The sequence below is a fragment of the Chiloscyllium plagiosum genome, chromosome 3 (assembly GCF_004010195.1).
Source record: "Chiloscyllium plagiosum isolate BGI_BamShark_2017 chromosome 3, ASM401019v2, whole genome shotgun sequence".
Lineage (NCBI taxonomy): Eukaryota > Metazoa > Chordata > Chondrichthyes > Orectolobiformes > Hemiscylliidae > Chiloscyllium > Chiloscyllium plagiosum.
The window spans coordinates 113,052,121-113,076,290 of NC_057712.1; the positions used below are offsets into that span (position 1 = coordinate 113,052,121).

A 24,170-nucleotide genomic window follows, 5' to 3' on the forward strand; every position below is an offset into this window, starting at 1 on the left:
TCACATCAGCACTGCATCTTGCACATGATGTCGCTCAATTGTGTAGCAGGCAGCATTTTGGATGACAGCTGTATCCTATTAGCAGAAAATGATACCTATATCATCACTATCTAGTAGCAGTGTGAAACAACTTTAAACTGGTTTTTCAAATTTTTGAACAATGAATATTTACAACTATCAAAATATGTACAATTTTTAAAAACATTAATATATTTTGAATTTTTTTTTAATATTACAAGCATAAAACCATATAGTTCAAATACAAAACACAAAGTAAATAACCCAACCTGCCCTCATGTACAAAAGTAGAAAGATATATAGAAAAATATATAAGAAATCCCAACTATTTAACTAAATAAATAATAACCAACAAACTAATAGATAGTAATAACTCAACTCAGCCAAATTAGACACTCATACATTCGCTGTTCCTCCTCCTAGATATTGGAGTTGTAAAACACAATTGTTACGGCTATATAAAAGCCCTTGTTAATGTGGCAGATAAATCTGTGCCCAGGCATTCTAAAAAGGTCTGTCATGTCTTATAAAAATTCTCAATTTTGTGGTGTACGATACTGGTGAGAAAATCCAAGGGGATATGCTCCATTACAATCTTCTGCCAACCCGACAGGCTCAGATACCCAACCTAGCAAGATATTCCTTCTTGCGCAGAAAATGAGGATGTTGAAAAGTTTTTTCTTATGCGCAACTGCAGGGAACACACTAGACAGGCCCAAAAGACGAGAGATTGGGTCCTTCTCCACCCTGACACCCTAAATCCTCTCTATTGCACCCGCCACAGCGCTCCAGTATGTTTGAAGCCTACTATAGGACCAAAGACAATGTGAAGAGTGCCCATACAGGCCTTGCATTTGGGACATGTTGAAGATACCTCTGGTTTTGACATATGGTCTGGAGCCAAGTGGACCTTGTGAGAATCTTCAACTGTAAATCATGAGTCTTATTGCAAATTGATATCTTTCTTGCGTTTTCCCAAATATTTTCCCATGCCTCTGAGGAGATCTCAAAACCTAGCTCTCTCTCCCACATCTTTATCTGAGGGAGCACGCCCCCAATTGATGATATGAAGTGCTGACGGAAAGTGTACTCTCAGCACTGAGCATCCTCCTCTGTCAGATTTGTAGGGATCAGTCAAGTGTAATTTTTTTTTGAATAAAATCCCTAACTTGAAAAAAAACAAAAGAGGTCCCTGTTAGCATTTCCATGCTAACTGATCAAAGGACAATATTGCGCCTTCCTCAAATAAACTGCCCATGCAAGACACACCCCTAGCTGCCCAACATTTGAATCCTGAATCTAACAGCCCCGTTGAAAACCCAGCATACCCACGATAGGTGTAAGAGAAGATGTTTTGCCAATATTGCCACCCCTCTGCCGAATTGCCCTCCATGCTTTAACAGTATTGATAACTATTGGGTTATAGCAATATTCCCTAATTGTCCTCATTTTGTCCAAAAACAGCAAGCTAGTAAGGGGGCATCTTGCCTGGGATGTTTTGATATCTAACTATAATGAAAGAGGGCCCCCAGAGGCCCAATCACTCACATAGGATAAAAGCGAGCTCAGTTGGTAGCTTTTAATGTCTGAGATCTACTCCACCCCAAATTGTGGAGCAATTGAAGTTTAGCTAATTTAATGAGGGGCTGCTTACGATGCCAAATAAGAGAGCTGAACCAGCCATTCAATCTCCTAAATGTTTGTTTATTGAAAATCAGGGGGACCATCCATATAGGGTATAACAAACGAGGGAGAACATGCATCTTAATAAGCGCTATCCGACCCAACCATGAGACCGGAAGTGACTCCCATCTTTGAAGGTCTTGTTTGATTTTGTCAAATAATTGAACAAAATTGGCTTTGAACAGCCAATCCAGAACTGGAGTAATGAACATGCCCAAATACACAAAACCCACCTTGTAACCACTTAAATGGGAATTGATATTCGCCCTCAAGACCTAGCACCTTCATAAGACCATCATAGGCATAGCCTCTGATTTTGCAAAATTAATCTTATACTCCGAAAAGGCGCCAAACGCGCAGATGCATTGTATCAGGCAAGGCACTGAAACTGCTGGATTTGACAAAATAATTAGGACATCGCCCACGTACAACAACATCTTATGTAATTTTAAAGTCCACATTTAAGTGTGAAATGGGCCTGTACGAAGCAGAGTCCTCCGGGACCTTCCTTTTCTTTTTAAGGATAAACAAAACATTGGCCTCTCTCAGAGGTGGCGGGAGAGGACCATGGCTGTAGGAGTCATTAAACATATTAAGCATCGGACCTGACAATATGTTTATAGATTCCTTATAGAATTCGCTGGGAAGTCCGTCAGGACCAGGCGCCTTTCCACTCTGAAGCTGCTTCGCAGCCTCCTGCACCTCTTGCTCTGATAAGGGGGCATTGAGAAAAGACTCTTGTTCGGGGGTCACACCCGGGAGCTTCAGATCCTCAAAAAAAAAGGGACTCCACTTAGCCCACCCCTCCTCACAACCCTCAGATTGGTATAACAGAGTAAAATTGCTGAAATGCCACATCAATCATTTTGGAGTCACATGTTAGGTTCCCAGACCCTTCCCTAATTGCTGTAACGGCTTGAGGGGCACTCCTTTTCCTGGTGAGATATGCTAAGTATTTGCCCGGCCTGTCACCATGCTCCTATAACCTTTGCTTTGTAAAAGTAAGCTCCTTCATTGCTGTCTGCGTGAGCATGGAATTCAATGCAGATTGCAGCACCATAATCCCCTGTAGTTTGACCCAGGGCCTGTCAAAGTCAGCCTTTTTGGCTGCCTTCAACTGTGCTTCAAGGAGATGTTGCTGCTCACCTCTCTACCATTTCCTACTGGCAGAGTAGGAAAAGACTAGCCCCTGGCATAGACTTTGGCAGTTTCCCAAAGGACGGATGGGCTACAAACTGAGCCTAAGTTAATGTCTAGGAATACCCTCCCTAGAAAATTACTCCACAAACTCCCTAGAAAATTACTCCACAAACTTCTTATCCTTGCGGATAAAGAGATCCATTCGCCAGTGCCTCGAACCCACTGTAACATCCTTAATCTTAACCAACAGTGGAGCTTGATCAGAGAAGGTAATATTACCAATCTTCCACATGCCACCAAGTCCAGGGTTGCCACAGGGGTCAGAAAATAAATCAATCATGGTGTGACATCAGTGTGGATTGGAAAAAAATGTAAAGTCCCTGCCTGTAAGATGGAGATGCCTCCAGATGTCCACCAACCCTAACTCCACACACAGATCCACTAATTGTTTAGTTTATACAGAGGGTATCTGGGGGCGTTTGGGCAACCTGTCTATTGTCCAGTCCATGAGACAGTTAAAATCTCCCCCTATAATGATATGCCAGGGCTCGAAACTAATCAAGTTAAAGAACGCATTTACCAAAAATTTGAGGGAATGGGCCGGAGGGCAATAAACATTTAAAACATCATATTCTTCTCCATTCATCAGGGCTTTAAGAATTACAAACCTCTGGTGAGTGTCTTTAACATACTCTAGCAACTTAAATGGGAGATACCTCCTAACAAATATAGTCACACCCCTACTTCTGGTATTAAAAGATGAAAAGTAAACCCAATCAAAGCCATTCTGCTGTAGTTTCAAATGCTTCCTATCATCCAAGTGTGCCTCCTGTAACAAAGCAATATCCATCTTCTCTTTTCGAAGGTTCAAAAGTGACTTCTTCCTCTTAATTGGTGAGTGACTCCCCTTGATATTCCAGGTACACCATTTAATCAAGTCATAAGCCAAAACCTTCTGCAGTAACATTTAAATTCTAGAGAGGAGGAGCTCAAATCACTGAGCCTTAGTGTCACATGATCCATCCAGCATAAAAACCACAAACTAAAACCACTACATTTAACAAACCTATCAAAGATTATATACAACAAAAACCCATATAAAGCACCAATGACGCTGAAGAGGGCAACTCACCCCCTGCCCAAAACAGGCAACTACCCATCCTGAAGCCCAACTTCCCATCCCGCTGCCGAGACTGCAGCCCTGGCATTTAAATACCTGAACCGGGTATAAACTGCCCGTAAGTAGGCATCTAGCCATCCCAGGAGAAAGTGAGGACTGCAGATGCTGGGGATCAGAGCTTAAAAATGTGTTGCTGGAAAAAAGCGCAGGTCAGGCAGCATCAAAGGAGAAGGAAAATCGACGTTTCGGGCATAAGCATCGATTCTTCTTCTCCTTTGATGATGCCTGACCTGCTGTGCTTTTCCAGCAACACATTTTTAAGATCTAGCCATCCCAACCATTTTCCCTCCTCCTAGCTAGAGCCACAACACAAACACAAGCAGAAAAGAAAGAAAATACGCCATGGAATAGCAATATGAATAAAGACATTTTTTAAAAAACAAAGAAAAAAGAGGTAAATACCCCTCCCGTCCTTTGGTATAACAATTTAGAAATTGAAAGTACACATCGCAACCGCCGCCAAACATAGTTTAAACCAGATTATCAATTAAATAAAAAGGAAAAGAAAGTCCCAACTGGACTTGCTCTGTTTTTAAAAAAAAACAAAGACATACACAAACAACACTGCTATTTGTATATACTAAATTGTTCAGATTAGGTTAATTTTTCCACAAAGTCTCTTGCCTTCTCCGATGTGTCAAGGAGATGTACAGATTCATTTAAGGTGAACCGAAGCACTGCCGGATACCTCTGAGTTCTGGAACCCAAGCTCCCTCAGTCTTCTCTTGACACCATCATGGGATTTTCTTTTCTGGATCACCACCACTGCAGTCCTGGAAGAACATGATCTTAGAGCCCTCGTAAATTAGGGCCTTCAGATCCTTCCCCTGGATTCTGGAAGCTTCCACAATTCTCTCCTTATCTCTATAATGATGAAACCGCACTGAGAGGGGGCAAGGACATTGGCCCAGACTTGATCTCTGCGCCGTGACCCAGTGAGCCCTCTTGATCTTCAAGCCTCTCATTCCAGCCTTCAAGTTAAGGAACTTTGGCAACCAGTCCTCCATCAAATTCCACCGGATACTTACCTTCCTTACCCTCCGGCAGACCGATGACCCAAATATTCTTTCTCCTGCTCTGTTCTCAAGATCATCCACTTGGTCACGCAAATTATAGACCTGCATCTCCAGGGCTTGGATCCTATACTTGGAGGAACTGTGACTCTATGTTCAATCTCATCCATCCTCTTTTCCAGGTCTCCCAGTTGCTGTTCATGCTTCTGCAGCATGATAGAGATCGAGGCAAGCTTCTCCTCTATCTGCTTACCCAATATCTCTTGAGATTTCATGAAGCTCCTTCACCATGGCCTAGTAGGTAATAGAGTCCAAGGATTCAGCAGGCTAGGCCGCGGGCCTGGTCTCGGATGCCCCTCCTCCCTCTTCAGCATCTCTGGATGGCAAAAATGCAGATAAGTTGATTTTTCACAATTTCCAGGACTCCACGGCCTTTCCAGAATCCCAGGATATCGTAATAGTCCAGGTTGGGTGGGTTAGAAATTCATCCCGCTTGTGCTGCGGTGCAGAGCTCTGCAACATGATCCCCCTAGATCGCCGCCATCTTGGATCCCCCCCCATTAAAAACATTTTAATGCAGCTTTTGATAGCACATTCATTCTTTGTCTCATATTACAGAAAGGTTGCAGAAAGACAAGAGGAACGCAATAAGTTAATTTCTGAATTTAGACAGCCAGATTTATAAGGAGAGGAGGAGTGGGAGGACATAAATGATATCTTTAAGATTTTCAAATAAATGGATGAGAGATTCAGGAAAGGACTCTTTCAAGGATTAAAAAAAAAAAAGGGTTTAACATTAAAAACATGAAAGTACATTTAAGGATCTGGTGTAGACAACCCCGATGTGATGGGTGAACATGACTGCGATTGTTAATATAGGAGCAGAGGTTTAGATGAGCACAGGTATATGTTGCATGGTAGACAGTAGAGTATTAGAATAATTAGGTCTAAAGGTATCAAAGGTATGAATAAGGGCTGCAGCAGGCGAGCTGAGGCATGGTCAAACTAAGCCAAAATAACGGAAGTGGAAGTAGGTAAGCATACAATCTGTTCAGAACATCTTCTCAGAGTAAAATACAATTCCATCATTCAGCTGCCAGAGATACAGATGGAAAGAGAGGGGGATCAGGAACCATAATTTATGGCAGAGCCCAAGGACAACTGCCACAAGTCTTCCCAGTATTTAATGGAGGAAAGCTCTGATTATTGAATATTGAATGCTGGATAAGCAGTATGTTACATCAGAGAGAAGACCTGGTGGGAATTAGAGCAGAGGCTTTTCAGTGTTCACATGTAACCTGATGTGCTTTGGGATGAAGCCACCATAAGTAGCATTAGGATAAAAAATAGAAGGTGCCAAAAGCATTACTCGATGACCACACGTATAAAACTCATTATAAAGAGACTTGGCTATTTATTCACATTTCCAAATATGCTGACATAACAATCCATTTTCAAAATATTGTAAAAAATGTCACTTTCACCCGAGTGTACATGGACTCACCCTTGCGTATTGCTTCAAGCAAAACACTTCGAGCATCACTGATCACTGGCAGAGAAGATGGATGCCGTTTGGCTTCAGATCCTGGATGTGCTTGAGAAGGAGATGATGGTGGGACTGAAGGAACAGGAGGTCTAGAACCAAAGGTTGGTGGAGGAGGGGGTCCAGGTGGTGGTGGGACAGGTCCTCCAAGAAGTGGAGAAAAGGATCGTGGTCCAGATGGGGGAGGTGGTGGTGGTGGAGGTGGTGGTGGTGGTGGCGGAGGAAGTCCCTGTCCTTCATTTGTCTGAGCTGGAAAGGTTGTCATCATATCAACCCCAGGTGCTGTGACAGAAACTGGAAGGGAAGGTTTGATTAATGGAGGGGCCACAGGAGGAGCAGCTGGATGAAGTACTCCAGGGGCAATCTGAAGAGGTGTAGCTGGTGGAACAGATACCATTGGCTGCGGCAGTGGAGGAGCAATTGGAGGTGTTGAGGTGGCTTTGACTGAAACTCCTGACACAGTAGCAGGAAGAGGTGGTGGTGGTGGTGGCAGTGGGGGAGGGGGAGGTGGAATAGCTGGACTCACAAAAACGGTTGCCTTGCTTGTTGCCGGTGACCTAAGTCGATGATCCATTACATCAGAGTTCGAACTGAAACGAAAACCCAATGCATTTTTAACACAAATATCTATAACACTTAAACCAAATATACAAAGGAAAAGGCAATTTACTCAACTTGCCAATTACTCAAAATTTACACCATTTGTCAATTTGTCAAACACACAAATATTTATCAACCACACGCAGGAATAAAATAAAGCAATGAAGTTGATCTGTGACATCAACACAAACTTGTAAAGAATAAGGTTCTATCTGCAGCCATACAAATTAAAAATGGAAGTTTCCATGAAGCTGCCATCCTTATGCATCCAAATAAACATTCTAGTCAAAGGAAGATGGTGAATGCTAATGCTACCAGGTGGACTATTAATGAACAAAATAGTACACTTATTGAGAAAATATTAGTTCTTAAAAGTTGGATTGAGGATGAAGTATATGATTAACAGGGTTAAAATTTTAGATTAGAATGGCTTTCATCTTTGACATGATCTTCCTATTCAAGTCACACTGGTACAGGTTTAACATGATCTAAATAGAGGATAGGTGTGCAGATTGATTGAAATAGAAACCAAAAGAACTGTCACTGCTGTTAATCAGAAACAACATCCAAAACAGAAATTGCTGGAAAAGCTCAGCAGTCTGGCAGCACCTGGGGAGAGAAATCAGTGTTGATGTTTTGGGTCCAGTGACCCTTCCTCAGAACTGATGGTGTCTATAAAAATGTTTGTTTATATGCAGAAAGGTAGGGAGGGAGGTAAGGAATAAATGAGATGTGGGGATAGAGCCCAAAGCAAGAGAAGGACAGTTGGTCAGACAAAGGATTGGATAACAATCTGGCAAGGAGGGTGAATAGCTATTATTGGGGACTGTTTGCGGCCAACAGTAGGTTGTATGTAACAACAGACTATGTGACGACAAGGCCTGGCGTGCAGGGTTAAGGGCAAGGAAATGGGAGAACTCAACCTTAAAGTTATTGAACTCGATATTGAATCCAGAAGGAGAAAGTGAGGGTGGGGTGAAAGTTGGAAGTGAAATTGATAAACACTTCCAAGTATGGATGAAAGGGGGAAGCAGCACCAATGATTTCGATATGTCGGTGAAAGAACCTAGAATATTCCACATACTCTCAAAGAGACAGGCATAACTGAGGCCCATGTGGGTACCCATGACCATCCCTCTGCCCTGAAGAAACTGGGAGGAGTTAAAAGAGAAATTGTTCAGGTGGGGATGAGCTCGGCCAGGTGGAGGAGGGGGGTTGTGAATGAGGACAGTTCAGGCCTTTGTTCCAGGAAAATGTGGAGTGCCCTGAAACCATCTTAGTGGGGGATGGATGTGTAAAGGATTTGTACTTCCATGGTAAAGAGGCTGTGGCTACAGCCTGCAAATTGGTAATTCTGAAATTGGCATAAAGCCTCAGAGGAATCCCAGATCTGAGTAGGCAAGGACTGGACCAGGCAGAAAAGACTGAGTCAAGGTAGGAAGAGAGGAATTCTGTGGGGCAGGAGCAGGCAGAAACAATGGGTCTGCCCAGGTAGTTTTTTTTTGTGGATTTGGGGAAGGAAATGGAAATGAGCTGGGCAGGTTTGGGATACTAACAGCTTGGAGGCAGTGGTGGGGGAAGAGATCACTAAACGAAATGAGTCTGGTGACCATAATTGACACAATGGCCTGGTGTTCCATTGTGGGGTCACGATCCAGAAGGAGATAGGAGGTAGTATATGAGCTCTGATGCTCAGCCTCTGCAACAGAGGTCAGTCCACCAGCCTATAACAGCAACAGATTGAAATAAGATCTGAATAACAGCTTACAAATTAACAACAGGAATGGAATTAAAAGGCATTGAGGTACAGCTGGATATTCAGTGCCTATATGAAAACTGATATCATGCTTTCAGATCATGTTGCCAATGACAGCCTACAGATACAAAATAGGAATAGGTCATTGATAGATTCATGGGGGATATCAGAAGTAATAGTTCAGCACCAGGAAGGGAAACCATTGTATGAAAACATTGCAAAGCGCTGGGTTACAAGCTCATTTAATTCTTAAGTCAGTTTTCAAAGATAAACAGGAATTTTAGTTACCCAAAGGCAGGTGGTACAGCCTTCATGTCAACTGTTGTTTGTACTGGTGGAGGTGGGGGTGGTTCATGCGGTCTTGAAACAAACAATTTGTCACTCGTTCCACCAGGATGTTCACTAATGTGTCTAAAAGGTACTGTGGACTGTACAAGGTGGTCAAGATGGTCATCCAGGTGATCAATACAGGGTTCCATCCTCAAAGAAAAAGCAAAATTATTTTCTAATACATTGTTATAAAGCAGAGGTTGACCGCCCTCTAAGAGCTAAAACCAAAACAACCAAAAAGAGGAACACCTCACCCTATAATCTGTAAAAAAGGTGTGAGAAAAGTGGTGTAACCTGCTCTTCAGCAACTTCTAGTAGTTAAATAAAATAAATCCCTGACACTCACTTTAAAATCAACAAGTAACAATTTATTTATCTAACTCTAACAGTGAACAAATAAACCGAATAAATCCCTTCTAACTACTAACTCATACCAAATAAAACAAGATTCTAATGGTATGCTGTCCCATGCATATACAGAATAAACAGAATTTAGTCTGTCTCGAAATTATAGCCAGGTTACGTGAATTCTAGCGTGTTCTGCGTCTTCTTCGGTCATTGTTTCTGTCAGGAATGCCTTTTCCTCCACCGTTATTATTTAGATGGCGCTTCCTCTAAGACATAGATGATTGTGAGAGCCAGTGATTCTCTCTTGAGAGCTAAGGGCTGTTAGCTCTGATGGATAGCAGCTTGCTCTGGCGTCTTTGTCCAACTGCCCCCTTCTTTTTTTACCCTTGATCACATATCAGTATTTCTTACAAGTGGATTGGCCCTATGTGTCAAAACCATCAGATTTAAATTTAATCGATTTTTGGTATCTAAGTGCCTGGTTCAAAGTGATTAACTAAATTCAAAAAACTGTTGTCTTGGTAAAAACAGCTGCTTGGCCTGCAGACTCTAAGGCCTTTTGACACAAATGGCTCAGTTCAGGCTATGTACTTGCATTTTACATTTATAAGCACAGAAAAAGCACCATCTTTTACAGGGGCCACACAATGCTGTCGCCAACCCCCATCCCAGCATTTTACAAACAAACATCAAATTCTAACTTTCTGCCTGCCAATTTACAAATACTGTACCCAACTTCGCAATAATATGCACCATCATTTAGCAATTCATTATTCACAGATTGACCAATTGATAGATTTGCCAATGTTTGTATAAAGAAACAAATAAATCTTGATAACAAAAATTTAGCATTTCATTCTATTGGAATAGGCAGGAAGTAACAAAACATCTACAGAATCATGGAGCACAAAACAAGGGTAATTCATCCCATTGTGCTAACTGCAGAATTATAAAGGTGTTAAAGAATAGGAGGTGGTCATTGAACCCACTGTACCTGCATCAGCTCTTCAAATGAGCATTATTAACTGGTATCTAACTCCTGCATTTTCCCCATACCCTGTAAAATGTTTCTATCGAAATAACCATCCACCGCCCTCCTGAATGCCTCAATTGAACTGCTGTTATCACACTTCCAGGCAGTGCATTCCATACCCTAATTATTACTGTGAAAAATTTTTTTTAGAATCGCACATTTTATTATTTTGTAAATCATTGCAAATCTGTGTCTTCTTGTTCTTGATCCTCTGAACAATTTCTCTTGATCTATTCTATCCAGCCTACTGATGATTTTGAAAAATTCTTTCCGAACTCCTCCTTTCATCCTTCTTTCCTCCAAGGAGAGAAGACCCAACTTCTTCAATCGATCCTCGTATCTGAAATTTCTCACACCTGGAACCATAGTTGTAAATCGCTTCTGCATTCTCTCCAATGCATTCACATCCTTCCTATAATGGGATACCCCTTGAGCTCTAATAAGTGATTTCATGTTGGCTTGTTTGAAGCAGATATCCAGTTACTTTTTCCAGAGTACCGAAATTGTTTTCTTTTCAAATGTGGATTCAATAGTAAGTGTAGTAATATTTCCAAAAGGACTTGGATATGGCTTGATGACAGAGGCGATGCATTATGTAACAACAATTTTTTTTAAAAAAGATGTCAACGGTTTACGACACAACATACACAGTGATTTTCATTCAGAAGAAGCATTGCCATATCAATGACTTTCCATACTTCAATCTGCATTCCATTTTGCTTAACAGGAGGCAAATCAAAACCTACAGTACAATACCCTAAACATACCTACTTTGTGCAACATTTTGATTTATATCAAAATATGCAAATTTTACATATGGATTCCAATTATTCAAAGTAACATTGAAACTAACCTTGGTTCAGGATACACTGGTGGCCCATTGATATTATCTCTGTGTTTCTGTGGAAAATCTCCATCAACTGCAAGCTCGAGACCTGGTGCCTGTTTCTCCCATACTTTTCGTCTATCCTGAGGTGCTCTAGGCATTTTGTCTGGTTCTCTATTACGATCTATTGGTTTCTGCTACAAAAGAAATTTGGTGACTGAGTGATATGTAGAAAATTGTGGAATTAAGGTCACATATATTAGCGAGGAGTCCAATAGTACAGTTGGTTCTGATATAGCACCATAGTTCCATTCTCCTGTGATTTCACATTATAAGAAAATCTCATAATAGCACTCCATTTAAACTAATGGGACCGGATTTGCATTATAGCCAATACAGGTAAGGAAAGTGTGTGTTCTACAAATAATGGTCTAAATTCTTCAATCACGTTGAAGAGACTCTGATTGTAGTAGAACTGACTCTAGGGTATTCCAAATGATTGTGAAGTGATCTAGGTCTAATGAAAAGTCTTGGATCTAATCCACTAACGTTGTTCCTCATCCCAGATGCTTCTTGACCTGGTGAGTATTCTTGCATTTAGTTTTAATTTCAAACTTCCAGTATCCTTTGCTTTGCAAAGGAATCCAGCTGTATAAAGATGAGGTACATATCTATTTTAAACATAGGTCTGTAAGAAGAATTTGGAGTGGCTGCACAGACAGAATGATATTTCAATAAAACCAAAAATTTACAGAGGTTTATTATAATTAAGGAAAGGAGCATTAAGATTCTTAAACCACACAAATTGAGAGGTGAAATAATAGGATTGTTTTGAATTGAATAAATTGAACTTATGTTCCTATTTCCTACAAACATAGATAACTGTATAGTTTCGGCCTGCATACATTGTCAAAACATTTGAATAAATGCTAGTTATGTGTTAGAAAGTAAAATTTAAGTGAAAAATAACCTTTTGCTTCCGTTCCTTCCTCTTATCTTCAGTGTCCTGGAGCATTTTCTCTTTCCACAGATCAAAGAAATATGATGGATTTGTGTAGAACTTTAAGCCATCTTTACCATCATCTCTGCAGCAACACAATATTCAGAGTTAATGAGTATTATTTATTCAACATATAGAAAAAGTGTGGCCCATCTAAGCCATGCAGTAAGCAGCTCTTCAGAATACACAATTAGCATTTTAAAGCTTAAAGCACACTTTTATTTAAAAAATCAGAGGACTTTACAGTCTTTCAGGCCACATTTTAGCTAATTGGACATACTTTGGCTGTCAAGAAGCTATCTAGACCAGACTCTCACTCCAGCTTTTGATCCATAACATCATTTCAAAAATATATCTGTCCAAGTTATTTTTAAATGTTGAAGTTTTCTACTTTTCAGATTGTTTCAGACAGAGTTCTCAGGATGCAGCTAACATCAGAGCATAAACTTAAGAGTTAAATGAGTAAAGGAAGTTGGTGAAGGTGGTGCTCCTTTTACAATTTTGTCAGCCTCCAGGACATGAATTAAAAACTGCACAAGAGCGCGAATAGGAGCACAGCTCTAAACACCAGCTCCTAAATTCCACCTGAGAAAATTAAAAGGTACAGCACAGGGAAATGATTAGCTGCTGAATATTTTGTTCATTTATCTTTTAGCAACCAGAATGTGTGTGTGGTTTTATGAGTGCACTTCTGGCAAAGTTTCCTAACAATGATAAAGCTTATTAAAAGTATAGAATTTATTAATTATAAAATTAGTTTTAAAAACTTACTTAAGGTACAATGAAGATGGCGGGGCAGATGATGTTGTGATCGGGGGACATAGGTGCTTCTTAACGCTGGTGAATTCCAGTTCAAAGACATCTTCAGTAAGAGTCTGTGGCTGCAAGAGCTTTGACTCAAAGTTTATGAGGATGCCAAATGCAGACACTGCGACACATGAGGGGGGGAAAACTACCTGGATACTTTATTCTCGGAGGTGATCACACCACTTTGGATAGGGTCTTCTGCTTGGGTCAGTGGTCAAGCCAGGACACAGCAAGTCAGGTATGGCAGAGAATGGAGTTGGAGGACCACAGCCTTCACAGATTAGAGGTGCCTGCAGCCTGTATGTATGAAAGCAGTCACTGCAGGGTAAATGAGTGAATTGACCATTGCACCATGCTACAGGAAGCCATTCCAGCAGGGAAGTATTAATAGGATTGTGGTGACAGTAGTGGACAGCATAGTGAGCAAAATAAGTATGGTTCACTGCAGCCAGAAGCAAGTATCTAGATGAGTGTATTGTCTGCCTAGAGAACATGACCCTGCTTTGAGTTGAAGAGGAACTCGCAGAAGGATGGATAAGAATCCAGTTGTTGTGATCTATGTAGGTATCAACAACACAGGTAGAGCTAGGAAATAGCTTCTGCTAAGGGTGTCTGAGCAGATGGGTGCTAAATGAAAAAGCAGATGCCTGAACCATAAGCAATTGGCATTGTGTAAAGAAATTTAGAGAGATGAATCTTTGATTCAAAAATTGGTCTGGGGGGCTGGGGTTTGATTACTGGGATACTGACATCAGGGCTGAGGAAAATGGGAGCAGTCTCCGCCCAAACTGTGCTGGGACCAGTGTTCTAAGTAAATTGTAGAACTAGGACTGCAGAAAGGACTGGTAAATTGTGGGGAGGAAAAAAAAAATCAAGTAAAAGATGTTATGGTAAAGCAAAGGAAAACAGAGAAGCAAAGCAATTTTGGTAATGATAACCACAATCTTACAGGAAGGGATAGAGCATAAAAACACAACAGTGCGTCAGCAGATATGGTCAGAAATAGTAAAAAACGATAAATAAAAAGCTCAAGGATCTGTACCTCAATGTATGCACCAATCATAACAAAAGGGATGAACTGTCAGCACAGTTAGTCTAATGTGTATGACTTTATGGGCATTACAGAGATACAGTTGAAAGGTTATCAAGACTGAAATTTTGGAATGACAGAAAGAGAAGGAAATTTAGTGTGATAGCACTGTTCGTCAAGGTTGACACTTGTCCAGCACTGAGAGATGACTTTAAATTCAAAGATCATAATGTAGAATAGGTCAGGGTATAGATAATGAAATTATAAAGATAACAGGTAACATTGGAGGAGTTTATAAGCCACCTAATTGTAGTTACATTGTAGGACACAACGTACAGGGAACAATAGCTAAGACTCGTAAGAAATGCACTACAATCATCATGGATGATCTTAATCCACATATATATTGGGAGAATCAGACCAGCATCAGCCTGGAAAATTAAAAAATTAATTGAAAAAGTGCATTCAGCACACATTCTTAAAATTATATTGTCTGGAGCTAACTAGTGAGAAGGTTATCCTAGATCTGGTAATGTCTACTGAAACAGAATTAATCAATAATCTTATGATTAGGAGCCTCTAGGGAATGGAGATCCCATGATATTCAGAATAAAAGGAAGAAAAGTATGCATTCATGAGTAGCGTCTCAAAGCTAAATCAAATAACAATGAGAATATGAAGGCAGAGCTGGCTAAAGTGAACATGGAACCTATGTTACATAGAATTGCAGTGGTAGGCTCTTGAGGTATCTAATAACATTCAGCAACAATTTATCCTTGTGAGAAAAATGCATCATCTGTAGCATAATAAGGAAGTTAAGGTTATTGAAAGGAACACTGAACTAACACTCCAGAGGCCCAGGATAATGCTCTGAACACACACAGCAAATCCCATCATGGCAGCTGATGGAATTTGAATTCAATCAATCAATAGTTGTAAAAATCCATTAGGTTCACCAAAATCCTTTAAAAGAGGAAAGCGACCAACCCTACCAGCCCAGTTGACATGTCACTTCTGACCCACAGCAATTTGGCGACTTTTTACCATCCTCAAAAATGCCCTAATAAGTCAGTTTAAGGGCAATTAGAGATGGGCAACAAATGCTGACAGGGCCAGCCATGCCTACATTCCATGACAGATTAAATAAAAAAGAAATGCACTGGATACATCTGCAAAAATTAATGGCAGGTCAGGGGTTTAGACAAAGAATAGGCTGAAAGCAAAATCTGAGAGAAAGCAAAATCTGAAAGAAAGCAAAACAGTAATAGAAAAACAGATAGTAAGAGTTTCTATGAGTATTCAAAAGGGAAAGGTGCAATTAAAGCTAGTGATGATCTTCTACAGTGTGTTTGGGCAATTGATAATGGAAAACAAAGAAACTGGGGAAGCCTTGATCAGGTATTTTGGGCCAAATCTCACCACATTTTGACATTGAGTTTTACGGATGGTTTCTCTCTGCACAGCCGATTTTGAGAAACTTGCCATCATCCCAAACTCACCTCATTAGCTATCTACCACTCTCCTATGGTGTCCCTTGCATTCAACGCTAGTCCAATTTTAATACTCCCCATAGCTGGAAATAGTTGCCACTCCTGGGATATTCCAAGATTCTGGTGTCAACATTCTCTCTAAAAGGCTGTTCTGCACCTGGTCAAGTACCATCAATCCCTGTACCATTTGTGGCATTCACCATAGACATAACAGCTAAAGGGAATTTGCCCCCTACTTTGTGGCAGGCACCTGAAAGTATTGGTGGGTGGGGTGGTACAGAGAAATATAATAAAATGTCTTCTTCACATCAGGAGAGGCCACACCAGACTCTGCCAGCTGATCAAAGGTTTAGTGCCATCTCAACTGTCTGGTGGTCAATAACCTGTCTGCTCTTCCATCATCTTCTCTACTACCACATGCTCACTCCATCTTTGCTACTGGACAAGTTGAACAGAAGGGTCTGTTTCCGTGCTGTACATCTCTATGACTCTATATCTCACCAAGACTCATGCTCAACCACCCTCACTACTGCGTGCAACTGTTTCTTCACTCACTCTTACCCAATGAACTCTCTCCACACCACGCCCCCCCAACATGGCATGTTTCTCACTTGCTCAGGAGACCTCACCACCTTTGCTTCACCTCCAATAGCACTAACTGTTGTGCCATCCATCTCATCATCAACAATCCCTCCCTTACTTGTATTCCAGGAAAAAAAACATTGGGAGAGAAAAAGGCAAGATGCATAGTGGGGTGCCGTTTGGTTCTCCAGCTCCTACAAGGAGTGGAAATCAGTCCTGATGAACCCCAAGAAAGGCTGAATGCCCATAGACTGATATCAGAGGCTGTCCTTAATGTACTCTACTGGGTGAACTGCCTTGACTGAAGGGGTCTCCCTTGACTGACTGCTACTCTCCTTAGATTTTGAAACAATGGCTGCAGATGCTGGAAACCAGATTCTGGATTCGTGGTGCTGGAAGAGGATAGCAATTCAGGCAGCATCTGAGGAGCAGTAAAATCAACGTTTCGGCCAAAAGCCCTTCATCAGGAATAAAGGCAGAGAGCCTTTGGTATATGGTGTAGGTATGAAACTGGCTTAATATGGTGCTATTCAGAAATATGTCCACACCGATGATTGAGGACTGCTGACAGTAATGACAATACTCCTGGCTTGGTGTCAGCCCAAAAAGACTAGTTAGACAGAGGCACTGTGACTCTGTAAGCATCCGAGAGTTATAAAAGAAATTGAAACAAATCATAGATGCATTAGATTCTCTACAGTATGGAAACAAGCCCTTTGACCCAACAGGTCCACACTGACCCTCCCACAAACCCACACCCATTCCTGTACGCTATATTTACCCCTGACTAATGCACTTAACACTATGGCAATTTATTATGGCCAATTCACCTGATCTGCACATCTTTGGATTGTGGGAGGAAACCGGGGAGAATGTGCAAACTCCACACAAACAGTGGTCTGAGTCAGGAATTGAACCCGGGTCCCTGGTGCTGTGAGGCAACAGTGCTAACCACTGAGCCACCATGCCGCCCATTGGTTATAACTCTCAAAATTTCTTAGATTCTGGACGGGTCTCAGTGGATTTCAAATGTTACACTTTCATTCATTCATGCAAGCAAGCAAGAAACTAAAAGGACAATTAGTTTAACATCAACTATAGAGAAGGTGCGAGAATCTATTATTAAGGAGGTTAAAGCAGTATATTTACAAAGTAAAGATGCAATCTGGCAAAGGCAACATGGTTTTGTGAAACGAAGTAGTGTTTCATTAATCTAGAATAACTTTTTGATGAAGTAATATTCATGATGGATAGAGGGAAACCAATAGATGTGGTTACTGGATTTTCAAAATGCATTTGAGAAGGTGTTTTGAAGGTCACTGGGCAGGTTAGCAGCACATAGTATGGAAATGATGTATTAGCACTGATAAGGGATTGGTTAACTAACAGATGTTTATCAGGTTTGCAAGCTGCTGCTAGTGGAGAGCCATAAGACTACAGGTCCTATAACACTGGGGTTGCGTTCCAGCAAAACCTCACTTAATAGAAATAATGGGGCCAATGGGAAAAAAGGGGTTAGGGGCAGATCAGCAAAGAATATCACTCTCAATCAATCAAAAATCACCCAAAAGCCTAACAAAGGATAGCCTGAATGAAGGTTTAAATCATATTAATTAGCAAAAGTAAATTTAACACTTTACATTGAAAACATATTGTTAATGCAGGGACAGAGGGTCATCATTATTGCCACCTTCAGGTGCAGTTGTGGTTACAGAAGTGGACGGTGGTGGTAGATTGTCTTCTGACTGTTTATTGGGAGTTGAGTTTAGAAAGACATTCAGTTTCTGCTGCTTTGCCCTTTTTCTTCTGTGTTGAAGCTGTTCATTGGGTGCCAGATATCTTACTGAATGAAATGCTACCCTGCTGCGTTCTGCATTGTAATTGTTGTCCTCCAAGCTCTGCAACTGCCTCTCAATTTCGTTCAGGACAGAAAGCAAAAGTGAAGTGGAACGCTCTCGTGGTGCTGGATCCTGGACTTTATCTTTTTTCATCTCTAGCTTCCACTTTCCCCTCAGCGACAAGCTGTTCTAGATCAGTGTAGAGAGATCTTCACAGTGGGACACAAGCAGTTCTTTAATATCCTCACTTTCCACTTCGTGAAAGCCAATCTGCTTTGCAAGGGCAATATAATGCTCTTTGATTTTTGGGAACTCCTCTGACGGTTCACATCCTTTAAAATCTTGAAAAAAAATCCAGGAGAAGCTGCGGCAGTCCTAACTGGCATCACATTCATTAGTTTAATTTTTGAGATGAAGCTGCTCAATGTATAGTACTCTATCTTGCACATGCTCTAACGGCAGCTGACAATGGCACATGTGCAGAACAAAGCATGCTAAAATCACGCTACTGCGAACAGAGATAAACATTCTCGAAAATACTGTTCCCTAATTCTTCATTGATGTTACAGCCAAATCACAATACCGAAACACGCTTTACCGTGGGTGGCACAGTGGTTAGCACTGCTGCCTCACAGCACCAGAGTTCAGTTCCCGCCTCAGGCGATTGTGTGGAGTTTGCACATTCTCCGTGTCTGCGTGGGTTTCCTCCGGGTGCTCCGGTTTCCTCCCACAGTCCAAAAATGTGCAGGTTAGGTGAATTGGCCATACTAAATTGCCCGTAACGTTAGGTGAAGGGGTAAATGTAGGGGAATGGATCTGGGTGGGTTGTGCTTCCGCAGGTCGGTGTGGACTTGTTGGGCCGAAGGGCCTGTTTCCACACGAAGTAATCTAATATGAGAATTAGCTGTAGTACTAGTCCTCAACTTTTTACTATTATATCTATTGGATGAGGCGCCCGAATATATAGTAACAAAATTTGCTACTAAGAAAAGTAAGAAAAGGAGATGGTGAGTACAGCAATTTCACCATAATGCTACTGGGATTGAACGGTTAAATTACAAAAACAAATAGCTTAAACTTGATTCATATTACTATGCATTTAGAAGGTAGAAAGCTGACCTTTGGAGGACCCCAAAATGACCTCAGATTAAAGGGTTGTAATTGTAAAATTAGAACTAGACCAATGATGAGGGAAATTAATTTTCACACAAATGGTGGTGGAAATTTGGAGTGCTCTCCCAAAATGTTGCCAATGCTGAGCCAATTGAAATATTTGAGACAGACTGATGGATTTCCATTGGATAAAATTTTAAAGGATTTTAGAACAAGACTGAGTAAATGGAATGGTGGCATAATCAGCTCCCTGAATATAACTGAAGGTGAAATAGATTTGAGGGGCAAAATGGCCCACTCCTCTCCCTGTACTCATAATGTAAGTGACATGTATTATGGAAGCTGATATATTTAGCTTTGGACAGATTAATTATTGTGGTTTAGTTGCTCCAATATCTGCACTCAAGCATGAAATCTATCAAAGGAACTGGAGCACTAAAATGAATGTTGAAGAAGAATAGGTCAGGCTTGCTGCCTTTGGCAGTCTATGGAGATAAATATATGTTCCTAGATGATCATTGGACCTACATAGTAGAGGTTGATCAGTACCTGTAGGTATATACTGTATCTTGCAATGAGCGAAAAGGCGTTAAAGAATTCTTACAAGAGAGAAACCAACTTTCTCGAAGATTTACGCAAATAGCTGAGACAAGACTTCTGTAAACCAACATGAGAAAAATTATAATTTTATTGTAAAAGAGAATGAGCAAATGATAGCGAAAATAAAGCTTCCTAGTTGAGCCATCTGCTGAAGACTGAACGAAACCTGTATGTGATTATGGAATCATCTGTTTCCTTAGTCACTTTCTGCCATCTAGTGGTTGAAATTCTAACGATATGCATTTAATAGAGTCTTATCAGCTTGAAACTTTATTGCTGGAACAGCACAGCAGGTCAGGCAGCATCCAGGGAACAGGAGATTCGACGTTTCGGGCACAGGCATTCCTGGGGAAGGGCCTGTGCCCGAAACGTCGAATCTCCTGTTCCCTGGATGCTGCCTGACCTGCTATGCTGTTCCAGCAATAAAGTTTCAACTTTGATCTCCAGCATCTGCAGACCTCACTTTCTCCTCTTATCAGCTTGAGGCATTTGTACAAAGGAGTTCCCCACATTCTGTCTAATCTTCCTCAGTCTTTAAGTGTACTTCACCTTCTTCATTGTTTTATAATCTGTTTGTTGAGTAGTCAGAAAAGTGAGCATCCCATCAATTCATTTTCAGTAGAATGGCTGCAGCACAGGGCAGTAGTCTTCAAAACAGAGTGTTTACATGGTCTTTAAATATCAACACAGTTACTATGCTAACTCCTGAAAGACTTTGTTAGTTATAGACAAACAATGCTATCATTGCTAGAAACATAGTTAGCAACTGAAGGACAAATTTAAGATATCCATCAAAGGAACAAAGGAAAGGTTAGAGAAAAAAACGTTTATATGGAAGTTATCAGAAACTGAATAACCTACCTAATATAACACCTTGTGCTTGCGCACCACCTTTAACATAATAAAGTTTCTGAAAGCATTTCATATGAGCACCACGAAACAAAATTTGATGTTGAGGCACCAAATAGAAAGTGTACTCCAGTTTGGTCAGTTGTCAGGAACAGATGTGTGTGATTGTAAGTAGGACAAATAAGAAATCAAGAATGCATAAGTGGAGAGGTGTCAGACCTCAATTGTTTCGGAGACTGAAGGTTCTTGAAGCCTGAACAGACAAGAGCGGTGGCTACAATGTGCTGGACTAAAATGACTGTGGTATAGGAACACATTCAAGCAGGCCATGAGGGAAACAGTGGCAGCAGGAGACAGTATAGTCAGGGAGATAGTTTTTTGCAGCCCAGTGAGAATCTACAAGACAGTGTTGCTTCTCCAAACTGGGGAACAGGACATCTGCTCAGGGTTGGAGAGGAACCTTTAGTGGGAGGGTGGAAATCCAGTTGCCATGGTCAACATGGGTAACTATAACACAGTTAAGACGAGGAAGGACATTCCAGTTAAGGAAAATGAGCAGCTAGGAGATAAAGTAAAAAGCAGAACCTCAAAGATGATTTCTGGATCATTACCCAAGTCACAAGCAAATTGGTATAGGATAAACAAAATACGTTATTTACACATGGTTGAATGATTGGTCTTGGAGAAATGGATTTTGATTCACAGAACACTGACATCAGTATTGGGGAAAACTTGGAGCTGTACATTGGGGCAGGATATATCCGAGCAGTTGTTGGTCACATGTTCTGGCAAGTCACATAACTAGGGCTGTAGAGAGGGCTTTAACCTAATTAATGGAACAAAGGATCAGGTGTGGAGGGATATTAGTCATCCAAAAATGCAGATTCCAGAATTGTACACAACATATTATACAGTTCCATTATAACCTCCCTGTGCTTAAACTCAACTAATAAATCTAAGTATCCCATATCCCTGTCTTAACCACTTTATCTACTTGCTCCTCTACCTTAATGGACCAGTGGACATGCACACCCAAGTCCCCCTAATCCTCAGTGCTTCCCGAGATCTTACCACTCACACATAGAGTCTTGGAGTTATGGAGATATACAGCACGGAAACACACCCTTTGGTCCAACTCACCCATGCCAACCTAATCTAGTTCCACTTGCCAGCACCTGGGTCATATTCCTCCAAACTCTTCCTATTAATATACCCATCCAGATGCCTTTTAAATATTGCAATTGTACTAGCGTCCACCACTTCCTCTGGCAGCTCATTCCATACAGGTACCACCCACTGCGTGAAAACGTTGCCCCTTACGTCTCTTTTACGTCTTTTCCCTCCCACCATAAACCTGTGCCCTCTAGTTCTGGACTCCCCCACCCCAGGGAAAAGACTTGTCGATTTATCCTATCCATGCCCCTCAGATTTTATAAACCTCTAAGATCACCCCTCAGCCTCTGATGCTCTGGCCTATTCATCCTTTCCAGATAGCTCAAATCCTCCAACCCTGGCAACATCCTCGTAAATCTTTTCTGAACTCTTTCAAGTTTCACAACATTGTTTTGATAGAAAGGAGACCAGGATTGCACGCTATATTCCAAAAGTGGCCTAATCAATGTCCTGTACAGCTGCAACATGATCCCCCAACTCCTAAACTCGATACTCTGACTAGTGCCACGTGTTAGCCAGCATAGAAATGAAAAAATAGGCAGGATGAACACGTGGCTTGAGAGATGGTGTAGGAGGGAGGGGTTCAGATTTGTTGGACATTGGGACCGGTTCTGGGGAAGGTGGGACTATTACAAAATGGACGGCCTACATCTGAACCAGACCGGAACCAATGTCTTTGGGGGAGTTTTTGCTACTGCTGTTGGGGTGGTTTTAAACTAATGTGGCAGGGGGCTGGGAACCAGAGGAGAAAACAAGTAGGCAGCGAGGTGAGACTGGAAACTGTAAGAATTATGAAGATAGCATTAATAAAGGGAAGAGTAGGCAGAAAGTAGATTAGCGCAAAAAAAAAAACTGGTGGCTTGGATTGGTGAATGGGAGTACGATGTTATTGCAATCAGAGAGACTTGGTTGAAGGAAGGGCATGATGATTGGCAATTAAATGGTCCAGGACATAGACACTTCAGACAGGACAGGGAGGGAAGTAATGGGGGGGGGGGGGGGGGAAATGGAGTTACATTGCTGGTCAAGGACGATATCACACTAAAGGAGCACACTATGGAGGTCTTGGGTAGTGAGGCATTATGGGTGGAGCTGAGAAAAAGAAGGGTGCAGTTACATTGTTAGGGCTGTTTCAGGCCTCCCACCAGAGAGTGTGAGGTAGAAGAACAAATAAACAGATTATGGAAAGATGTAGAGGCAATAAGGTAGCGGTGATGGGAGATTTTAATTTTCCCAACATTGACTGGAATACACAATGTCAGAGGTCTGGATGGGGTAGAATTTGTAAGAAGTGTCCAGGAGAGTTTTCTAGAGCAGTATGGCAATAGTCCGACGAGGGAAGGGACCATATTGGACCCGGTACTGGAGAATGAGCCAGGCAAGGTGGTAGAAGCTGAGGTGGGGGATTTCTTTGGGAATAGTGACCACAATTCTGTAAGTTTTAGAATACTCGTAGATAAAGAAGAGAGTGGTCCTAAGGGAAGAGTACTAAACTGGGCCAAGGCCAATTATATCAAAATTAGCAAGAGCTCTGAAATGTGGGTTGGACACAGCAACTTGAAGGGAAGTCCACATTTGAGATGTGGGAGGGTTTCAAAGATAGTTAAACATAGTGCTGGATAGGCATGTCCCGTTGAAGGCAAAGGATAGGAAGGGCAAGATTTGTGAACTGTGGATGACAGGAGAAATTGTACGACTAGAAATTGTACGAAAAGGGAAGCATACATAAGGTCGAGGCAACTAAGAACAGAACGGGCCCTGGAAGAATATCAGAAGAGTAGGACAAGTCTTAAACGAGGAATCAAGCAGGCTAAAAGGGGTCATGAAATAGCTTTATCGAGCAGAATTAAGGAGAATCCCAAAGCATTTTATTCTTATATAAGCAGCAAGCGGGTAACGAGAGAAAGGATTGGTCCACTAAAGGATAACGAAGGAAGGCTGTGTGTCGAACCTGAGAGAATGGGTGAGATTCTGAGTGATTACTTTGCATCAGTGTTCACTGAGGCAAAAACAATGATTGCAGATGCTGGAAACTAAAGTTTCGATTAGAGTGGTGCTGGAAAAGCACAGCAGTTCAGGCAGCATCCGAGGAGCAGTAAAATTGACGTTTTGGGAAAAAGCCCTTCATCAGGAATACAGGCAGACAGCCTGAAGGGTGGAGAGATAAATGAGAGGAGGGTGGGGAGGGGGAGAAAGTAGCAGAGTACAATAGGTGAGT

The 24,170-nt window shown here is 41.4% G+C and overlaps 1 protein-coding gene across 6 annotated transcripts in view; it reads right to left on the minus strand.

Moving 5' to 3' along the window:
* The window catches only part of wasf1 (WASP family member 1), a 110,560-nt gene that overhangs the window by 2,390 nt on the left and 84,000 nt on the right, over window positions 1–24,170 (minus strand). For 5 of the 6 annotated variants that reach the window (XM_043687125.1, XM_043687126.1, XM_043687122.1 and 2 more), the window contains 4 exons: window positions 12,441–12,555; window positions 11,498–11,667; window positions 9,222–9,413; window positions 6,539–7,167 (listed from right to left, as the gene is read on the minus strand). In XM_043687125.1, coding sequence (XP_043543060.1) covers window positions 6,539–7,167; window positions 9,222–9,413; window positions 11,498–11,667; window positions 12,441–12,555 — 1,106 coding nt within the window. The remainder of the gene's footprint in view (window positions 1–6,538; window positions 7,168–9,221; window positions 9,414–11,497; window positions 11,668–12,440; window positions 12,556–24,170) is intronic. The other variant, XM_043687127.1, reaches the window with a different exon arrangement.